At 41.7% G+C, this 18,604-nt stretch overlaps 1 protein-coding gene across 1 annotated transcript in view; it reads left to right on the plus strand.

Moving 5' to 3' along the window:
• The window catches only part of IQGAP1 (IQ motif containing GTPase activating protein 1), a 72,866-nt gene that overhangs the window by 41,533 nt on the left and 12,729 nt on the right, over positions 1-18,604 (plus strand). The window contains exons 15-29 of the mRNA XM_065642103.1: positions 2,723-2,886; positions 5,540-5,630; positions 7,947-8,114; positions 8,469-8,611; positions 8,957-9,127; positions 10,251-10,334; positions 10,433-10,504; positions 10,597-10,666; positions 11,331-11,539; positions 12,557-12,712; positions 12,837-13,000; positions 14,186-14,410; positions 15,686-15,826; positions 15,919-16,003; positions 18,245-18,477. Of these exons, the coding sequence (XP_065498175.1) occupies positions 2,723-2,886; positions 5,540-5,630; positions 7,947-8,114; positions 8,469-8,611; positions 8,957-9,127; positions 10,251-10,334; positions 10,433-10,504; positions 10,597-10,666; positions 11,331-11,539; positions 12,557-12,712; positions 12,837-13,000; positions 14,186-14,410; positions 15,686-15,826; positions 15,919-16,003; positions 18,245-18,477 (2,176 nt within the window). The remainder of the gene's footprint in view (positions 1-2,722; positions 2,887-5,539; positions 5,631-7,946; positions 8,115-8,468; positions 8,612-8,956; positions 9,128-10,250; positions 10,335-10,432; positions 10,505-10,596; positions 10,667-11,330; positions 11,540-12,556; positions 12,713-12,836; positions 13,001-14,185; positions 14,411-15,685; positions 15,827-15,918; positions 16,004-18,244; positions 18,478-18,604) is intronic.

Raw genomic sequence — 18,604 nt, forward strand, 5'->3', positions numbered from 1 at the left:
CTCCCTTATGAGGAAAGGCTGAGGGAGCTGGGTCTCTTTAGCTTGGAGAAGAGGAGACTGAGGGGTGACCTCATTAATGTTTATAAATATATAAAGGGTGGGTGTCACGAGGATGGAGCCAGGCTCTTCTCGGTGACAACCAACAGTAAGACAAGGGGTAATGGGTTCAAGCTGGAACACAAGAGGTTCCACTTAAATTTGAGAAGAAACTTCTTCTCAGCGAGGGTGACGGAACACTGGAACAGGCTGCCCAGGGGGGTTGTGGATTCTCCTTCTCTGGAGACATTCAAAACCCGCCTGGACGCCTTCCTGTGTAACCTCACCTGGGTGTTCCTGCCCTGGCAGGGGGATTGGACTAGATGATCTTTTGAGGTCCCTTCCAACCCCTAACATTCTGTGATTCTGGGATTCTGTGGTATAAAAGCTGAAATGACTGATAACTGACCTTTTGACCAGTAGAAGAAAAATATACCTGTCTGGCTGTTGCCTTTCAATATGAAATATTGGTAAAGTGCAAAAATCATCCCCAATTGGAAAATACACAAAATCCCATACAAGTTAGAAGTGTATGCAGCAAGTGCAAGTACCAAAACTTAAATACTCATGAAGGAAAACAAAAAAACATCCCTGATGCAAACTGAGAAATGTGAATAAGTGTTAACCTCACTTCTATGCTGCTTCTAGTTCCGAGTTTTAGTTTCTTTTTTTAGCAGTGTTGAAGTTATTAAGTGTATTTTAGCAGTGATAAAAGACTGAGATTGAGCATGCTGATGAAGATTGCAGCAAAACGGAAAACCGAAGTAATTCTCTTTTCTCTAAGACAGCATAAGTTGACTTAAAATCCAGAGTGGAGATAGAGGAGTCCTTGAAAATTGAAGGTTATTCTTAGGTAGATCCTCACCAAGTTCTGTATTGGGTGGTTTAATTTTCTATTGATCTTTTTTCAGTTTCATTAGGGGACCATAATTTTTGATTATGACCTGTACTGAAAACCTCCTGCGTATGCAAGTAGCATGACGTTTACTTTCCAGACATCTTTGTAATATGTAGCTCAAAGTCTTGCATTGTAAGAGGGGAGAGCTTTGTCACAAATGCGGAGGTGATTGTACACTGAGACAAACAGACGTCTTGTTGCATAGTCGGTGAGTTGTGTTTCACCTTGAAAAGTCTTCATACTCTAGAGAGGGTTAAATTTTAATTTAAGAGCCTGCTATCTTGATTGACTTGTTTCCTGCATCTCCAAATAGACCCTGGGTTTCCTGTTTGGAAACCACACAAACACAGACCCGTGGGTGCACACACTGAGATGTTACTTTCATAGTAGGTTTTCTATGTAAGAGGTTACAGCACAATTCTGAAAGTTTGTGTAGTCCCAACACCCTGTTTCTTATAGCACTCCTTACCTGTAGAAAAAGTGCAGAAAACCATGTAATGAGATAAGCTGTTCTCACAGGGAATTTCTTAATTCTTTGGTCTGCTTCATATATGCCCACATGGAAGGATGCTTTTTATCTTCTGACTATGAATAAGTTGAACTTAATTGGAGAAGGCCCTCAAGGCATACAACCATATATCTTTCATTTCCACCGTCCTTGTAAATAGTTTCAAATTTTAAAATGCTTTCTACTGAGGAGCCACAACATTGCTGTTCCGTGGAGTAGTCTTGTCATGTCCAGATCAGCAAACTAATCAGAGAGAATTACCGCTTACATCGTGTGCCCTTTCCTAAGTGAAATAGTGATCATATCTGCTTTTTGATGGAAATCATGCCATCCTTTTAGTGATCCTGGTTCTTGCAGTGTCCTTAGCATATGTTTTTCCCTAATCTCTGTTCCATCCAAATACCCCCTCTTCCCTAAGATGTTCTGGTTTTCATATACACTTTTGTTTTGTGGTTGTCTTCCTGCATAGAAGAAGTAGTCACAATCTTTGGATACATTAACCAAAGTTGGAAATCCCCACACTGTGTTCCTTGCTTTCTTTTGTCTAAAAGATCTCTTTGTTCTGCACTGATCAAACCCTGATTTGAACTGATCCTTCTTTAGGAGGGAGTTGAATCAGATGACCTCTAGGGTCCATCTCAACCTGGGCTACATTGTGATTCGCAGGAGATGGTTGCTGTGGGTAGGGCATGTATGATGTAGACTCTGTTCATATTTAGCTAACTATAAGATATTTATTTCTGTTTATTTTTATATAGCTGAATGGTAACTTTTAGTGTACATGAATAGCATCCACATCTCTGATAACACAGCTGGTACTACATATGTTAAATACAAGAGTTTTCTGAAATATGAAGTTACTGTGTTTTTTAAATGGTATTCCATGCGAATCTTTAGCTTCATGTGAAGATTTCTTTCTAGAGAAGACAGAACCTTGGAAAACTGCAACCTATGCACTTTGGCCATTCGGGCTTTGATAATTCTCTTCTAGAGAGCTGGATGTAGGAAGACTCAGTTCTGTCCTTGCATGTGGTCTTCCTGAGGGATTTTTTTTTTAAAATTTCTTATTTTTTATTGCAGTGGCCAGGCATTATGACTACTTTAAGGTGGAGAAATAGTCTTGCTTTCCTTACTGGTAAAGGAAGTTTTCTGTTAAAAATATTGCAGTTCTCAGCCTGGTTTAGGAAGGACTAGCTGCACTTTTCTTCTGAAACAATGCTTATGTTTATTTTTGATCAAAAATGGAACTTTGTATTTCTCCCTTATGCCTTCCTTCTTAGGGATTTTGGCAATTGGTCTTATCAATGAAGCTCTGGATGAAGGGGACACCAAAAAGACTCTTCAAGCCTTACAGATTCCTGCAGCAAAACTGGAGGGTGTAGCCCCAAAGGTAGCGCAGCATTACCAGGATACACTGCTTCGAGCCAAGAGAGAGAAAGCACAGGTGAGTGCAATAAATGCGCACCTCATGATAAATCTTTACATCTGTGTAATGGGCTTATTACTGGTCCTGAAAGCCAGGAATCAAAACTGGATGTGGAGAGCGGGACATCCTGCATACCATCTGCTGATCTTACCCGGGCAGTTTGCATCTTTCTGTACTAGAGGAAGAGATTAGCAGTCAGACTGTATGAATCTTCATGAACTACAAAGACGGGTACAAGAATATTTACTGCACAAGGTGTCTTGCTACAGCTAACATGAGATGTGTATTTCTTGGGGAGAAATAATATGTCTCATCTGTTTTTGCAAGGAGCCCATGTTCATTCTAGGAGTTCCGAACTTCTGAATGCAAGTTTCCTGCAAGTTTAAGTATTTTCTTTTAGTGTTGTTAATTGTAGTCATAGGCACAGTTAAATATGGCAAAACCAAAGTTTCTAAAAGTGGAAAAATCTGTTAAGTGGTAAATTAGAAAAAAGAAATGAAGCAAAATGCATGCTACTAGAAAAATGTATACCCGTGCCTGTTGTTCACCTGGTGATACTCACTGGTAATGATTTTGTGAGTGGTAGTCGTCTTATTAGCCAGGGACTTATACCTACTTGTCCATAGTTGCCACTTTCACTAAATGACTAAATGTGAAGGTGAAAATGGGGAGAGGAAGAGCAAGTCTCATCTTATGGGTGAGGATCAGTGTGTGTTTGTGTGTGTATGCAGCTGATTTTTGAGTAGTGTGGATCATGTACTGACTTCTTTTTTTTCCCTAATCTATTTACAAAGTAGCAGCAGACATCTCTGCTTTTAGTGGCTTGAGGCTGTTTGCTCTAACACCAATGCAGAATCTTGCATGGGGACTAAAATCTAGATTGTGTTGAGCACTGATTTTTTTTTTTTTTTTTTTTAAATTTATTTTTTTAACTGAAGGTAAACCCATGTGATGGCAATAGCTGAAAACTGTATGCATTTCTGATGAAAATCATTAGCAGCTTCCCCAAGGGCCCTGAAAGAGTTAATGTTCTTAGGAACCCAGTTTGTGCTGCAGCATTTCCTGCGGCTGAGTCAGAGTGAAATAATGAACTCTTTTTAGTGTGCACTGACGCTTGTGCCAGCCCCTGCTGGTAACTTCTCGGTTGGCGTGAAATTACCTTATTTAGGCATATGTTCAGTTTAGGGCTCCTCCTAGCAGCATGGCAGTAATTTCAGAAACTGACAGATCGTATTATAAAGTAGCATTGTGGGGAAAACAGTCACTATGCGCAGTGCGCTGTTACTGACTGGTGATTCTGTGCCGCGGGGCTGGGAGGGACTGCGGTTCGTTGCGGTTGTGCAGTCTGTGCCCGGCCGGGGAGCCTGGATGGTGCACGTGTCTCGTCATGAGAGAGAAGAGCAGCGGACCTGGTGCCGTGGTACACGCGTGTACCCGCCGGAAAGCTTGCAGCAGGGAATGTGTAGGGAAGCACAGGTGGTCTCAGTGGTCTGTGGGTCGATTTCTGCTGGTAGAGGTCACAGTAGAGGAAGCTGTTCCTTCGATTGTTCTCTCCTGCTCCCTGGACAGGAATTTTGCTGTTGCTGGTTCTCTTGTGGGTGTGTGGGCTTTCAGATGAAATCTGCCTGTGAAAGACGCATTTGACCCTTGAACGGTATGTCATTAAGCATATCAGGTTTGGACCGGCCAAAATGTGAAGGGCACGTAAAAAAATTTTTTTTTTCAGTCTGGCCCTAGAGTTTTTGAACACTGTAAATAGAGGCTCTTTTGTGCAGCATGAATATTATTCCATACCAGAAGTAAATGTTTCCTGCGTTCTGTGGACTTGGCAAGAAGGGCGGCTGTTGCATCTCGGCATTTCTTCCCGTAGTTACCTACAGGAAGCGACAGTGGGTGTGGCGAAGCCGTGCTTGGCAACTGCTGCATCATTGTTCTTATTGTATATTTTGGGACTTGCTAAACACTTGGCTCATTGCTCTTCTCAAATTTCTGCATGTAGCATTAGTTGACTGGATTTCTTCAAATCCCGGCCAAAATACAGGACACTCTGTGATCACCACCCCTCGACAAGCAATGTGTTAAGGACTGAGAACGTGGCTCAGACGGTGTGTGTACACCCAGCCACAACATGTACAACGTGCCTTGGTTTGCTAGTCTGTACGGGCTTGTGAACTTCTGTGGGCAGGGACAAGGACAGCGTGATGTGGCATTAGTTACCTGAGGGTTTCTACCTGCTGCACGCTGATGTGCGTTGGCCGCTTTTTGTTCTGGGAATTCTGTGTAGCCATGTTCTGTCAAATGACGGCCCCGTCTCGTCCTCTAAGCAAGAACGGCCGTAGGACTAACCGGTGTTGAGCCCTTGGCCTTGTGTTCTCTTTGCTTATCAGAGCGATTCCCACTGATAGAATTTCTTCTTCGTTCTGTTTCCTGAACAGATTTTTCGCTTGGCAGGAGGTGTTAATTTGGCGATGCCACAGCAGTCTCTGGTGGTCACAAATGCACAGGGTGTCCTTGTGTTGGAGGGAACTAGAAACATTGAGCTGCTTCTTGTTCCCTCTGATACAGAAACCTGCTGTACTGGCTGTTGTTGATACTGGTTATTTTACTTTGCAAAAATAGCGTTACTTTTCCCTTCACGCTGTGTGTATTTTTCTCATCATATTCTCTTCAGGACACACAGGATGAAACAGCTGTGCTTTGGCTAGATGAAATCCAGGATGGGATTCATAGGGCTAACAAGGACACGGAGGAGTCAGAGAGATGTGAGTACTGTCACACAAGATTGCAATTAATCCTCATTATCAACCAAATAGTGGTTACTTAAGGAAAGGCTGGGAGCTAGAAATGTCTTGTAAATGTGGCAAAGGAAATCAAATGCACTTATGTGCTTCTCGTGTAGTGCTGCTTTTTGAAGAGTGAATGTCAGATTCTTCAAATATTAAATTTCTTATCTTTTGGAGGGATATGCCGTTTTTCCAGTTTTGCATGTGGCCATGTTACCTCATTGGGCAAATCTCTATCAAGCTGTTTGTCATTTGCAACTAGTTGTGTGTGCCTGTGGGTGTTTATTTAAGTATGAGAAGGTTCACATGCACAATTTAAATGGTGTTTTCTGGTGTGCATTTCCTTTTGTTTGCGTGGCATACTGTTGTCTTGTCTCGGTTCTGTTAAGTTTTTCTGGACTACGTCACATCTTTTTCAAATACAGACAATAATACACGTCAGTGATAACCCCCTTTGCCCCTTGGCGCAGCTTGTAGGTGGACTGGCCCAACCATGGGGTTTTTTGGTGGTGTTTTTTTGGGTGGGTTTTTCTGGTTTTGTGGTTTTGTTTTGTTTGGGGTTTTTTGTTGTTTTGTTTTGTTTGTTTGGATTTTTTTCCTGACAGAAACTTTAACAAAACATGAGAGTTTTAAAAGTTGTCTTATATATTCTAATATCCTGTTCTCTGTATATGCTGTTTGTTTGCTGGGTACCATATGCTTCAGAGAGCTTGTTTTTGTACATTAAAAAATAATACGATATGGTTCTATTTGCATTTACTCTAAATCTCTAATTTTCTGTTACATTCAACAGTTGGCACCTGTCTGATCGTTTTGCTTGGTTTGTACAGTATTAGTAAACTGGTTGTTTTCTCTCTCTAGAGTCACCTTCTATTTTCCTTTATTCTGTTTCTTCATCTCCATTGTGCTGACAAAATGTCTTACTTTCAACTTCCAAAACTTCTGATTTGATACTTAAAGTTATCCCTTCTGATTTTGCTTTGAATAAGCAACCGTACTGGAAACTGAAGAGTTTTTGAGTCTGGAATCTCTCTGGTGCCTTCTGAAACAGGTTGTCTAAAGACACTGTGGAATCTCTGTCCTTTGAGGTTTTCCAGACTCTGTTAGACAAGGCCCTGAAGTTATCCCAGCTTTGAGAATGGGGTTGGCCCAGATTACCATTTAAATGAGTTCTTAATGCATCTGTATATCAGACATGTAGAGTTTCTGGCATGGTTGATTCCTCTCATCCCTGCTCTGTTGGCACAGAAATGAGCTTGCTTTTATATTCGTGCCTTGTCCCTTTGTATTCTTTATTTGTAGATGTTTTAGAAGAGAGAAAAATCAACAGGTTCACAAAAAGCTTTCTAACAAAAGACATAATGAGTTTGTCCAACTCCATGGCCCAGTTCAGTTGTTTTTAATGACATGATTTAGTCAGTAAATTCCCCTGTCAACTGCCCAAAAAAAAAAAAAAGGCAGGAGGAGCAGGACAGAGATTTACCTGTTCAGTTTGTTGTTTGTTTGCAGCACTGCCAGTGCATTTTTTTTCACCATTTTCCCACTCACCCAGTGCTTTGGCAAGGCAGCAGCGTGAATGTCATGCCAAGGAACATTAGGTCAAAAGCAGGATTAACGTATGTGCCCTTAAGCCTGAATAAGATCTTCAGAAGCACTTGTCTATCCATGTATGAACAGACATTTTTGCAGTCTTACCTAGTGCTGAAAATTCCTATATTTCATGTTTGCTGTGCCAGTGCAATTCTGTGCTCTCGTGAATATGTCTGTATTTGAGTTGCAGTTCTGGAGCAGCCCTAGAATGACATGTTATTTTTCTCTTCCTCTGCCCCCTGTCTTTCCCCCATTAGGTTTTTGACTTGTTTACAAACTACTCCGTACTTTTTTCGCTAGGGATAGATGGTGCTAGTTGTTGAAAAGGCCCCTTTTGAATTGTGACTGGCTCTGCCAGAAGAAACTGCCTTAACTAAAGCAGATGTCAGAGTAGAGCTAAAACATTGTGTGTTGTTGGGAAATATTGGTGGTAGATCAGCACACACTGGGACTTGGGGCACAGCAGGTATGTGCTGTCAGGTACAGCACACGTGTGCTTAGACACTGTACTGAAGAGGCCTCTCTCCAGCAAGTTTTCTGGGTTTTATTTATATTCTGTATTTATATACACTTAAATGTTTGTGTATATTCACTACCCCAACTGCGTGTGTTTGTGTTGCCTTGCTCTGTTCTGTTGTCCGGTGTTTGCTGTGAGACGTTGAGCCCCTGGATGCCAAGGTAACCTGCTCCCTTGTGTTATCAAAGTCTCCTTAGGAATTCTGGCCATTAATGAAGCAGTGGACCGTGGTGACGTTGGCCAGACCCTGAGTACCTTGCGTTCACCAGACGTTGGGCTGTACGGAGTCACTCCGGAATGTGCTGAGACGTACCAACGAGAGCTGTCAGAAGTCAAGAGAAGAAAAATGGCAGCAGGTGAACCTCGAGTAGCTAACTGTTAGTGAAATAAATTCGATATTATTGCATGTGGAATTGGAACCAGAGGTAAAAAAACCTCTGGTGATATGTCTTGTGTTACAGGTGGCAATTGTGGATGCTTTGCAAACTAAGATTTAAAAAAAAAAAAGTGAACGGTAGAATAGCCTCCAGTTGTAGAATGTATTGTGTGTAAGTAGTTCTCATATGAGGTCATTAGGGACTCAAACATTCCTTCTCTTGCTGAAGATAGGAGCATCTGTATATGTGGATTTCCTAGTTCTAACATTTGCATGTGGGACAGATAAGACGCTTGTCTGTTTTTGTGACTTACACGGCAGTTTCCGTTCTTAGGGGGCAATGGCAGCGAATGGGTGAAGCACTGGGTGAGAGGAGGCTATCATTATTATCATAACCTGCAGACCAGAGAGGGAGGATGGGATGAACCAGCGCAATTTGTGCCGAATGACACGCAGCTGTCACGGGAGGAGATACAGGTAGGGTAGAAAACATAAACCCTTTCTCTGAAAAGCTGACATTCTTATCATTCCTACTGTTAGTGCATCTCTAAGAGAGAACACTTCAACGTCTTAGTCATGTTAACAAGCTTAGTAACTCATTTATTTCACTGGCCATCATCAGATGGGGTGTCAAACCCCTTGTCCCGTTTCAGAAAAAATTGTCCTGTTGGTAAAAGGGTGCAGGACGATGATGTTGCTGTTTTTTGAAAGGCAACCTGGAAGTTTCTTGTTAGCACAATACGGAAAGCTGATGTAACATCCTGTTTCTTGTATCTCCATCCTCTTTTTCTGTCTCTTCTTCCTACCATAACATTGATGCAGAGCACCATATCTGGAGTCACTGCGGCGTACAACCGAGAGCAGCTGTGGCTGGCCAATGAGAACCTTATTACAAAACTTCAGGCTTGCTGTCGAGGTTATCTTGTTCGCCAGGAATTCAACTCAAGAATGAATTTTTTGAAGAAACAAGTCCCAGCAATCACTTGTATTCAGGTAATGATATCCTTTAAATGCATTTGAAACTTGTACTCTGCAGTTGTTTTCTATGTGCAAGCTTATTGACTGTTTTTATTCAGTTCAGTTACAACACACAATTGTCTTCACCTCATTTTGCAAATTAGCTAAAGGCATTTCCTTCTCCCAAGAGTTTTGGTATATTATTTACTTTTCTATGTCATATCTAGTCAATAAAGTCTTATCAGGCAGAACTGGAAAGAGAAAAACTTACTTGAGGAAGCTTTACCTGTCATTTTATTGTCGGATTCAGTGTTTAGGGAATAGGGCAACATGAAGTGTGTTTTATGCCTTTATGGTGATAATACTATGTGATGAAATTACTACTGTGATTCTCCATGAACTGAAGAGAAACAAGATGGTTTTCAGTTTTCCCGAACAAGATTCTTCCTCTCTTCAAATTCGTCCAGGGATTTGGAGGATTAAGGACCTGAAAGAGATAGTGGGATAATTCAGCGTGAGGTTGGGTGCACTTACGGGAGAACAGTGAAATAAATCTTTCTCTGTGTTGTAACTGAAATGTGTGCAAGTGAAATAGATGCTTTGTACCCTATTACCACTTTATTATTTGAGCAGCACATGTGCATTTGTTTCAGCCTAACTAGCACATGTTCTGCGTGTATATATGGAAAAAAAAAACCAAACCAAACCCACACAACAACCCCCGCAACCGCTCCCAGCTAATTAAAATACCACTCTCTGCCTTTAAGTGTAGTCCAGCTCCTCACCTAACTTCCATTCCACGTATCAGTAGCAGCGAGTCTGTTCTGAAGGTTTATAACATTACATCACTGTTTTTGCCAGCAGCAGCATCTAATGCATGATCCTCATGTCAAATTGACTCTTTAGCTATATCCTTGATCTCGAGCTGTGCTTCGGAAGGTCCAGGCTCTCCCCGGGGTAATTCCAGTCTCTTGTGATTACAGTTGGTGAAGTAGTTAATGCTTCACACTGTATCTTTTGATAGCATAAGCATGTCTGCGTCACATTCTGCTTCGCTGAAATGGAAGTTTGAAGCTGAGGAGCAGAAAGAAGCTGAGATTGGTAATTACTTCTCTTTAATTAGAAGAGTAAAGTCAGTGTGCCTGTTTTTTGTTTTCAGTCCCAGTGGCGTGGCTACAAGCAGAGGAAGGCCTATCAAAGCCGGTTGGATTACCTGCGAGCACAAAAGGACCAAGTGGTGAAGGTAAAGAAGGCTGCCTGCTGACTCTTTTGGTAAACCTTTTGGCTAGTGAATTTTGTAGGAAAGGTTTTTATGTGAGTATTTTGGTTACCCTTCTATAGATTCAATCAATGACCAGGATGTATCAAGCCAGAAGACGTTACAGAGATCGTCTGCAGTATTTCAGAAACCATGTAAGAGGCTATCTTGTTAAGTGAATTCGGTACCTGACTTTTGTACTCTTTCCAGAATGAGGTCAAGTGCTTTATTTGTTTTTTAATCCTAGATAAATGATGTTATAAAAATTCAAGCCTTTATCCGAGCAAACAAAGCACGAGAAGACTACAAAACCCTCAGTAAGTATTACCAAGAGGATAAAACTGATGTGCCTTAAATCTCTATTTGCAAGGGATGTTGCTAGTGTGGTCTATAACATCAGGATAGTTTTGAAGAGTGATTGGGATGAAGTTGGCAGGGCAATGTGGAGAGTGGGTAATTCTTTAGGCTGAAGGAGTACTTGATTCCAGCCATTGGTTTTGCTGCTGAAAAATAGAACCAGAGCTTTGCAGTTAACTTTGGCTGTGTGAGTTACCCTAGGCTCATAGTGACTGTTGGTTGGACATGAGGAAAAGATTCTTCACCCGGAGGGTGCTGGACACTGGAACAGGCTCCCCAGGGAGGTGTCACGGCCCCAACCTGACGGTGTTCAAGAAGAGACTGGACAACGTCCTCAGACACACGGTGTGACCTGTGGGGTGTCCTGTGCAGGGACAGGAGCTGGACTCGATGATCCTTGTGGGTCCCTTCCAACTCAGGAGATTCTGTGATTCTACGACTTCATTCTTTACTGTTTGCTTCTCTCGTGATTTACTCAAAATAATGAATTCAGAATGTCACAAGCTGTTTAGACATGGTGGTGCTAATCTTATTCTGGCTGCTCCTTTGTATGTTGTTTAAACATAGATAAGGCATGTATCTGCTTCTGTTTCCCATCCCTGATGTCTTCTTGCCTACTTTTAGTTAATGCTAAAAACCCACCTATGGCTGTCGTTCGGAAATTTGTCCATTTGCTCGATCAGAGTGACCAAGACTTTCAGGAGGAGCTTGAGCTAATGAAACTACGTGAGGAAGTTGTAACCTTGATCCGATCCAATCAGCAACTGGAAAATGACCTCAACCTCATGGACATCAAAATTGGGCTGCTAGTGAAAAACAAAATCACGTTGCAGGTAGGAAATGTGCTGATGGGAAACCAACTGCAGACTGAACTGAGCCCAGCGATAGCTGGCATGGAGAGCGTCTGGCCTTGCGTGTCAGTTGCTCAGGTCCAGCAGAAAATGTTGTTGCTTCAGACTTGCAGATTTTACTCGCAGTGCATTTTTACTCCATTCCACTAATTTAGTATGTATGCCTAGAAAGTAAGCTGTAGGAGTAAAAGCAGCAAGACCTGAAGCTAAAACAATCAAGCAAACAACAGGCTATCTAGACCTGATGAATCAAACAAACTGCGTGTTTGAAGGCTTTGAGAACTCCTGTCGTTTGCTCCCTTGTGGTTTAACAAGTGATAGGCCGCAACCTTGCCGGGGTGGAGGGGCGGATGTGACTTTGGAGGCAGGAGGCACACTCATGCTGCTTGGTGTTTGTGGGTTAAAGGAGGCCCTTTCTGTCAGCTGACATGATTAATTTCACAGGAAAAGCTCTTGCTGATAGAGCATTGCCTTTTCTTCCAGCTGGAGTTCTGGTCGGCCTTTCCTCGGGTCCTGGGAGGCGTGACGCAAGGCTCGTCCCAGTGTAAAACCTCAGTGTAGTGAAATGGGTCTGGGAGGAGGCTGCGGCTTTTGGACTGGTGCCTGCAGCGAAAAGTGCCGTTGCTGTCAGACTGCTTGGAGATAGCGAGCCAGCTGAGCATGAAACAAGATTTTTTAGGTTTTAAGCCTAATTCAGAAAGGAAAGCATTTTCAAGCATCTTCAGGATGCTACCAGCTCTGATGGTAATTGCTGCCAAGAGTGACTGACCCTTCCATGAGTTCAGACAAGTTCAGGAAGTCAAGGACAAAGCACAACGTACAGTTCCAGTCAGAGGAATTGCTGCCATAGCAAATAACGCTTCAGTTTAACAGCGCCAGGCACACCTTGACTCTGCCTTTCCATGCACAAGAGAATTGGGCTCTCAGATGCAACTATTTTCCAACATTGCCTGTTATAAAATACTTCAAATGGAATATGTCCCTCCTCTTTCTTTCCAGGATGTTGTTTCTCATAGCAAAAAACTTACCAAGAAGAACAAGGAACAGCTCTCTGACATGATGATGCTGAACAAACAAAGGGGAGGTTTGAAAGCTTTGAGCAAAGAGAAGAGAGAAAAGCTGGAAGCCTATCAGCATCTGTTCTACTTACTTCAGGTAAGCAGCTTCCAATGCTGCTTGGTGACCTCTTGTCACAGGCTTATGTGTCTTGGCACGATCATAGTTCTTAGTGACACTGGCCTGCGTGGATCTGCACACTAAGTAATTTTTCTTGTTGTAGACTAACCCAACCTACTTGGCCAAGCTGATTTTTCAGATGCCACAAAACAAATCCACAAAGTTCATGGATTCTGTCATCTTCACACTGTATAACTATGCATCCAATCAAAGAGAGGAATACCTGTTGTTACGGCTTTTCCAAACAGCATTGCAGGAAGAGATCAAGTATGTGGTAATATACGGCACATTCTAGCTGTTGAATGAGTTTGGTAATTTCTTGAATTGAGGCAGTTTTCATGTGTCTCACGCTAATACGCAGATAATGCTAAACTGTCCCTTCACTGTTGTCTTCCCGTTTCATATCTGTCCTTAACGAGGTCTGTAAAGGAGGTATGTCCATTGAGGATGAGGGGTTTTTGCTTCAGTCAAGATTTCACTGTTTAACGCGGTTGCTACTTTTAGTCAGATGCAAAGGCGTCCTAGAATTCAGTCTAATCTCAGTTCTCCAGTGTTTGCCTATAAACACCTCCAACAAACTGCAAACTTAGGCTTTACAAGCCAGGGAGAGAGCTAAGCTCTCTGGATTTCCGAAACCTGATGGGGAGGCTAAAACTGAGAGGCTTTCTTGTTTGGCATTTCTCTTTGCTGTCAGTGCTGGGGCAGATGGAGCAGCTGTCCTCAGTCATGTTCTGCTTGATCAGTTGGGCCTCAGGAGCTCAGTGTTTCACAACTTCAGTTCTTTACAGTGCAGAGCTGCACAACTTCCTGGGAAGAAGAATGTGCGATAAAATGTTGGAGGAATTACTCTTTAAGCATTCTTTGGAATGCTTTTTAAACGTGAAGATGGTATATTCCCTAAACCAAGTAACTTCTAAAAGAGATTTTTTTTTTTTCCTTTAATTCATACTTGAAACCAGGGGCATGTAAACCGAGGAATGTAGGTGCTTTGTTCTCTACTGATGTATTTCACATAGCAGTATATTAAGAGTGGCTTTTGTAGTTGATTTGCTTGTTTTCGTATTCTAAATACTGGAAGAAACCTACTGTTCTTTCTCTCCTCTACATAAAACATGCTCCGTTTCCTTTGTATTTTGAATTGTGCTCTCAAGTAGAATGTACAGTTGCATTGGCATTAATTGTTGTCGAGATGACTACCAGCAAGTTGCACTGAATTCCCGAATAGAGGGTATGGAAGTCCTAAGTTTCTTCCTTCATCTGTCTTGGAAAGTATTCCAGTATTGTTCTTGTACGGTGTTGTAGTTTATTGCTGTATCGAGATTTTTAGCACAAATCCATCATCTGTTTTGCGACAGTGATGCTCTTTAACAGTTTGTTTTAAGCTGAGAAATGTATCTACACCTGACAGAATTATGTGTACCTCGTGTTTCACATTTATTCTTTCTTCTTCAGATCTAAAGTAGACCAAATACAAGAAATTGTGACTGGGAATCCTACTGTTATTAAAATGGTGGTGAGTTTCAACCGCGGTGCCCGTGGTCAGAATGCCCTGAGGCAGATCCTGGCACCGGTTGTGAAGGAAATCATCGATGATAAATCACTCAATATCAAAACTGATCCAGTGGATATTTACAAGTCTTGGGTTAACCAGATGGAGTCTCAAACTGGCGAGGCCAGGTATGGGAAATGTTGTAACTGTGTTTTTCTAAACATTGCTTGGTTGCTTTGCACTGCTCGGTTAATCATTCCAGACCATCCTTGGCTTCACTGCATGCATCTGTCCAAGACAGTGGCTTTTCCATGTCCTCGAGACATCTTTCATCTGAGATTCTAAAGATATTCTGGTGATGGTGCTGAGTGTATTGAAAGGGAATCTCATGAGGAGATGGAAGAAGAAATGTTCTTTGGTGTTTGTCTATGTTGACTTTATAATTATATATGAGATGCCCTCTAACCTAAAAGAAACAATGATAAGAAAAATTACTTGGGAATCAGTTCTGTGTCAGTCTATGTTCACGTTGTATATAACATGTGCAAATGTAGGTACTGTTTGCAAGCCAACAAAACCTCTCTTGCTGGCGGAGCAGCACAACATTTCAGTTCCTTTAGTCCTAACATCTTTCTAATTAATACCAGCCACTGATGACAACTGGATTGTGCGAGATGGTTTTGTGTCATTCTGGTTTATTTTTTTTCCTGTGCACGCGATTTGCTAGAACTTGAGGTTTCTGTTGCGTTCCATTGTGTTGTGTTTTTTTTTTTTTTAATATACTTTAAAAAAAAAAAAGGGCAGGGAAAAAAGCTATATAGATGAGTGAGTTTTCCTATTCAAAGCAATCTGCAGTCATATACCGTGCTGTACACCTGGTTCAAAATTATGAATGTGTTAAAAATGCAGTTCAAGATGTGTGTTCACATCCTTCTCTTTACATGAGATTGTGGAGACACTTTCATGAATTATCCACTTCATCTATCTGTCTTGACTGGAATACCGCACAGTGATTTCAGCTGATAAGGAGAAAGCATAACAACTCATTTGGCACCGCTTCCTGCCAATAGCACGTTATACTGATGTTCCAGCTTCTGGCTTGTGTCCGAGCTTTTATCATCTTAATGTTCAAATGTGTAGCTTGCATTTTCACCAGTTTATTTGCAGCCTGAAGAACTGCTCCATGGCACAGATGGCACTTTGTTGCCTAGTGCACATGCTGTAAAAAAGATACTGTTTTGAGTTAGCTGGGCCTTTTCTCACAGTGGCCATTGCAAGGGAGAGTTGAGGAAGCAAAAGCAAGAGGTCTTCATCTCTTCCACTGCTTGAAAGGTTAACTCAAGACCGTGCACACCTCCTGGCAGCTATGTGGATACAAGCTTGTTAATGTGTCAAGCTAGAAATTCCTGAAATATGCTGGCCTGAGGAATATTCACCTTCACATGTTTGACCTTTTCAAACAGCAAACTGCCATACGATGTTACACCTGAACAAGCTCTAAGTCATGAAGAGGTGAGAACGCGCCTGGATGCCTCAATCAGAAACATGAGGACAGTGACAGACAAGTTCCTGTCTGCCATCGTTAGTTCAGTGGACAAAATCCCGTGAGTCTGTTGCACCACAGTGTTATCCCTGAGAGGTTGTTGGTGGGTTTGTGCTTGCAGCAGTCTCATTTGCCCTTTTCTTTCTCTTGAAGTTATGGAATGCGTTTCATTGCCAAGGTACTAAAGGACTCACTACATGAGAAGTTTCCTGATGCTGGTGAGGATGAGCTGCTGAAGGTGAGGATCCGAACGCCTTTGTGAATAATTGTCTTCCACGTTAGCTGTGGCAAGCACATCTCATTCTTCTCCTTTGTTGGGTGTATGTGTGGAGAGGAGAGCTTGTAAACCTATATAAAGCTTATTTACTTCTGAGGGTAGAAAATGTTTCACATGACTTTTGATTGTTAGCTTCATATACATTGCCTGAGATGTAATGTGTTGTTCAGAAGGAGGTTTTCTGTTGCATCTGCTTTGCTTTTAGTATCTCTGGCTTTTGGTCCTTTAGGTGTCTTGACTTGGGGTACTCCTGCTCCTAGAAAGTAAACCTTGGTTTTGCTGGTGTGATCGCAGCCAGCCACTCTTTTCTTAAAGAGACAATGTCAAGTTAAAAAGTGTATGCAAAAGTCTGATATTCCTAATTCCCCTATCTGTAACACTCTGGGATGTTTTGACAGCAACATGCAGAAAGTCACTTTCCATAATGTCTAGTCGGTTTTGTATTTTGCATTTCAGTAGGTCTGGAGAACTAATAGGATCCTAATAATAGGCACTCTCTGATGAGTATAGCTTTGGAGTTTTCATTGACATTTCTTTGGTTTTATGGCTTTGGGTAATTGTGAAGGCTGTATGTTCATGAATGCTTTGCTTGTTAATCTTAGGTCTTAGAATACTTGATAACGTCGCTTTAAACTTCTCTGCCTCTGCTTCGTTACAAAATAATTACCAATCTGAATGCTGTTTTCTTCTCTCTTCTAGTTCTGTGCTTTCCCATTCTGAGACATCGATTCTTTCTATGCAGGTGAATTAATTTCTTCCATCTGTAAATTTAGGTGGAAAGCTGCGGTTTTTGTTAATCCTCATGGAACCAAATAACTGTTCACATGAAAGTCAAAACTGCAGTTGCGTACTATGACTACTTGTAGATTTTTTTTTTTTTTTTTTTAGCAACCAAAGCTACACATATAACATACTGTTCTTCTCCCCCCGCAAGTCTGAAAGTTATTAATACAATTTCTTTCACAGATGTGTTTTCTTTTTACTGGTAGTAACCAGCTCTGACTGTTGTCAGCCCATGACGCAGTCTGTGAGAGTACAGCAGGGACTTGCGTGAAACAGTTGTCACAAACATGACCTCACTGAAAGGTTAGCAATTTCTGGGGCTGCTCAGCAAGGGCTACATTTTTTTCTCTCTCTGTTTTCAGCTGTTTGTTCGGACCCCGATCTCTTCCATGCATTTAAGTCCTGTGCCAAGCAGGTATAGCCAAGGTCCAGTGGCCCGGCCCTCTGGAAATGTCTGTGAACCACCAGAAATACTAGAGCATGCGGTGTGAGAACTATCGCTTTACATCAGCATGTTGGGTTCATTCCTTTTCATTGCTGGAATTACTTTTGGCAAAATATCAAGTATAGGTTGGAAGTATATTTGTGACCATATAGATGATGTGACATCTTTATTTTTGGTTCCTTGGAGTTTATTGCTGCTCGCATTTGACTAGGTAAATTGGATTTTGAAGTGTCAAATGCCATTCATCTTCTGTACTTCTGATTTTCTTACCTGTGGATTAAATGGTTTCTCAGTTACTCTTGCTAACTTTTCACAGGAGGTCTGTGTCTCAAAATGTTGCTGGCTTATCAAAGAATTATTCTGAAAGGGAAAAAAGGGCTTTGGAGAAGGAATGGAAAAGTTATTTTCCTCAGTTTAACTCCTTAGTGTGCCATGCTTCCTCACCATTTTTGCTGTGTCAGAGATGGTGGCTATTTCTGCACACTTCTCTAAGAATTAGCTCTTGTTCTGTATTGGAACTGCATCACCGGGTTTCTCTATGCCGTGATCATTCTTCCCTCTACTAGACTACCTCGATTATGTTTAATTCTCCTGACAGACTGTCTCATGCTTGGATGAGCAGTCCATTGGTAACTTGTAATATCTCCCGTCCGTACCTTTTGATAAGTTGAAGTTTTAAATCTTTATGCATAGGAATATCTGGTGCTGTATTGTCCTGTGACTGGTAGTGCTCAGTCTTCCTCTTTGTGTTGACCGTCCTATTGTGTGTTAATTTCCCCACACACACACTGTAGATTCTTTGGGACAGTATGTGCTCGTACACATCAGCACAGCAGAACCTTTATCTCGGAAGGGGCCTCTGGCTTACAAGAAAATAATTTATTAAAGCACAGTCAGAGTAGTTTGAATAAAATTAAATTGGGTCCTAAACCATGTTTCCTTGACACGTTTCTTCTCTACTCAACTTTTTCTAGATTGTCGGCAACTTACTCTATTATCGCTACATGAATCCAGCCATTGTCGCACCGGATGCGTTTGACATCATCGATCTTTCAGCTGGAGGTCAGTTGACCACGGACCAACGCAGAAACCTGGGCTCCATTGCAAAGATGCTGCAGCATGCTGCATCCAATAAGATGTTCATGGGAGACAATGCGCACCTGAGCATCATTAATGAATACCTGTCGCACTCATACCAGAAATTCAGGTAGAAGACCTTTAGCTAATTAAGTTGGGAAGTCTGGCAGAGGGTAACTTTGCAAGTAAAAAGGGATAATAACATTTTAAATATGATAAATTCTATCTCTGTCAAATATGCAGTCTGTTGAAAATAG

Source organism: Caloenas nicobarica, chromosome 10 (assembly GCF_036013445.1).
Source record: "Caloenas nicobarica isolate bCalNic1 chromosome 10, bCalNic1.hap1, whole genome shotgun sequence".
NCBI lineage: Eukaryota > Metazoa > Chordata > Aves > Columbiformes > Columbidae > Caloenas > Caloenas nicobarica.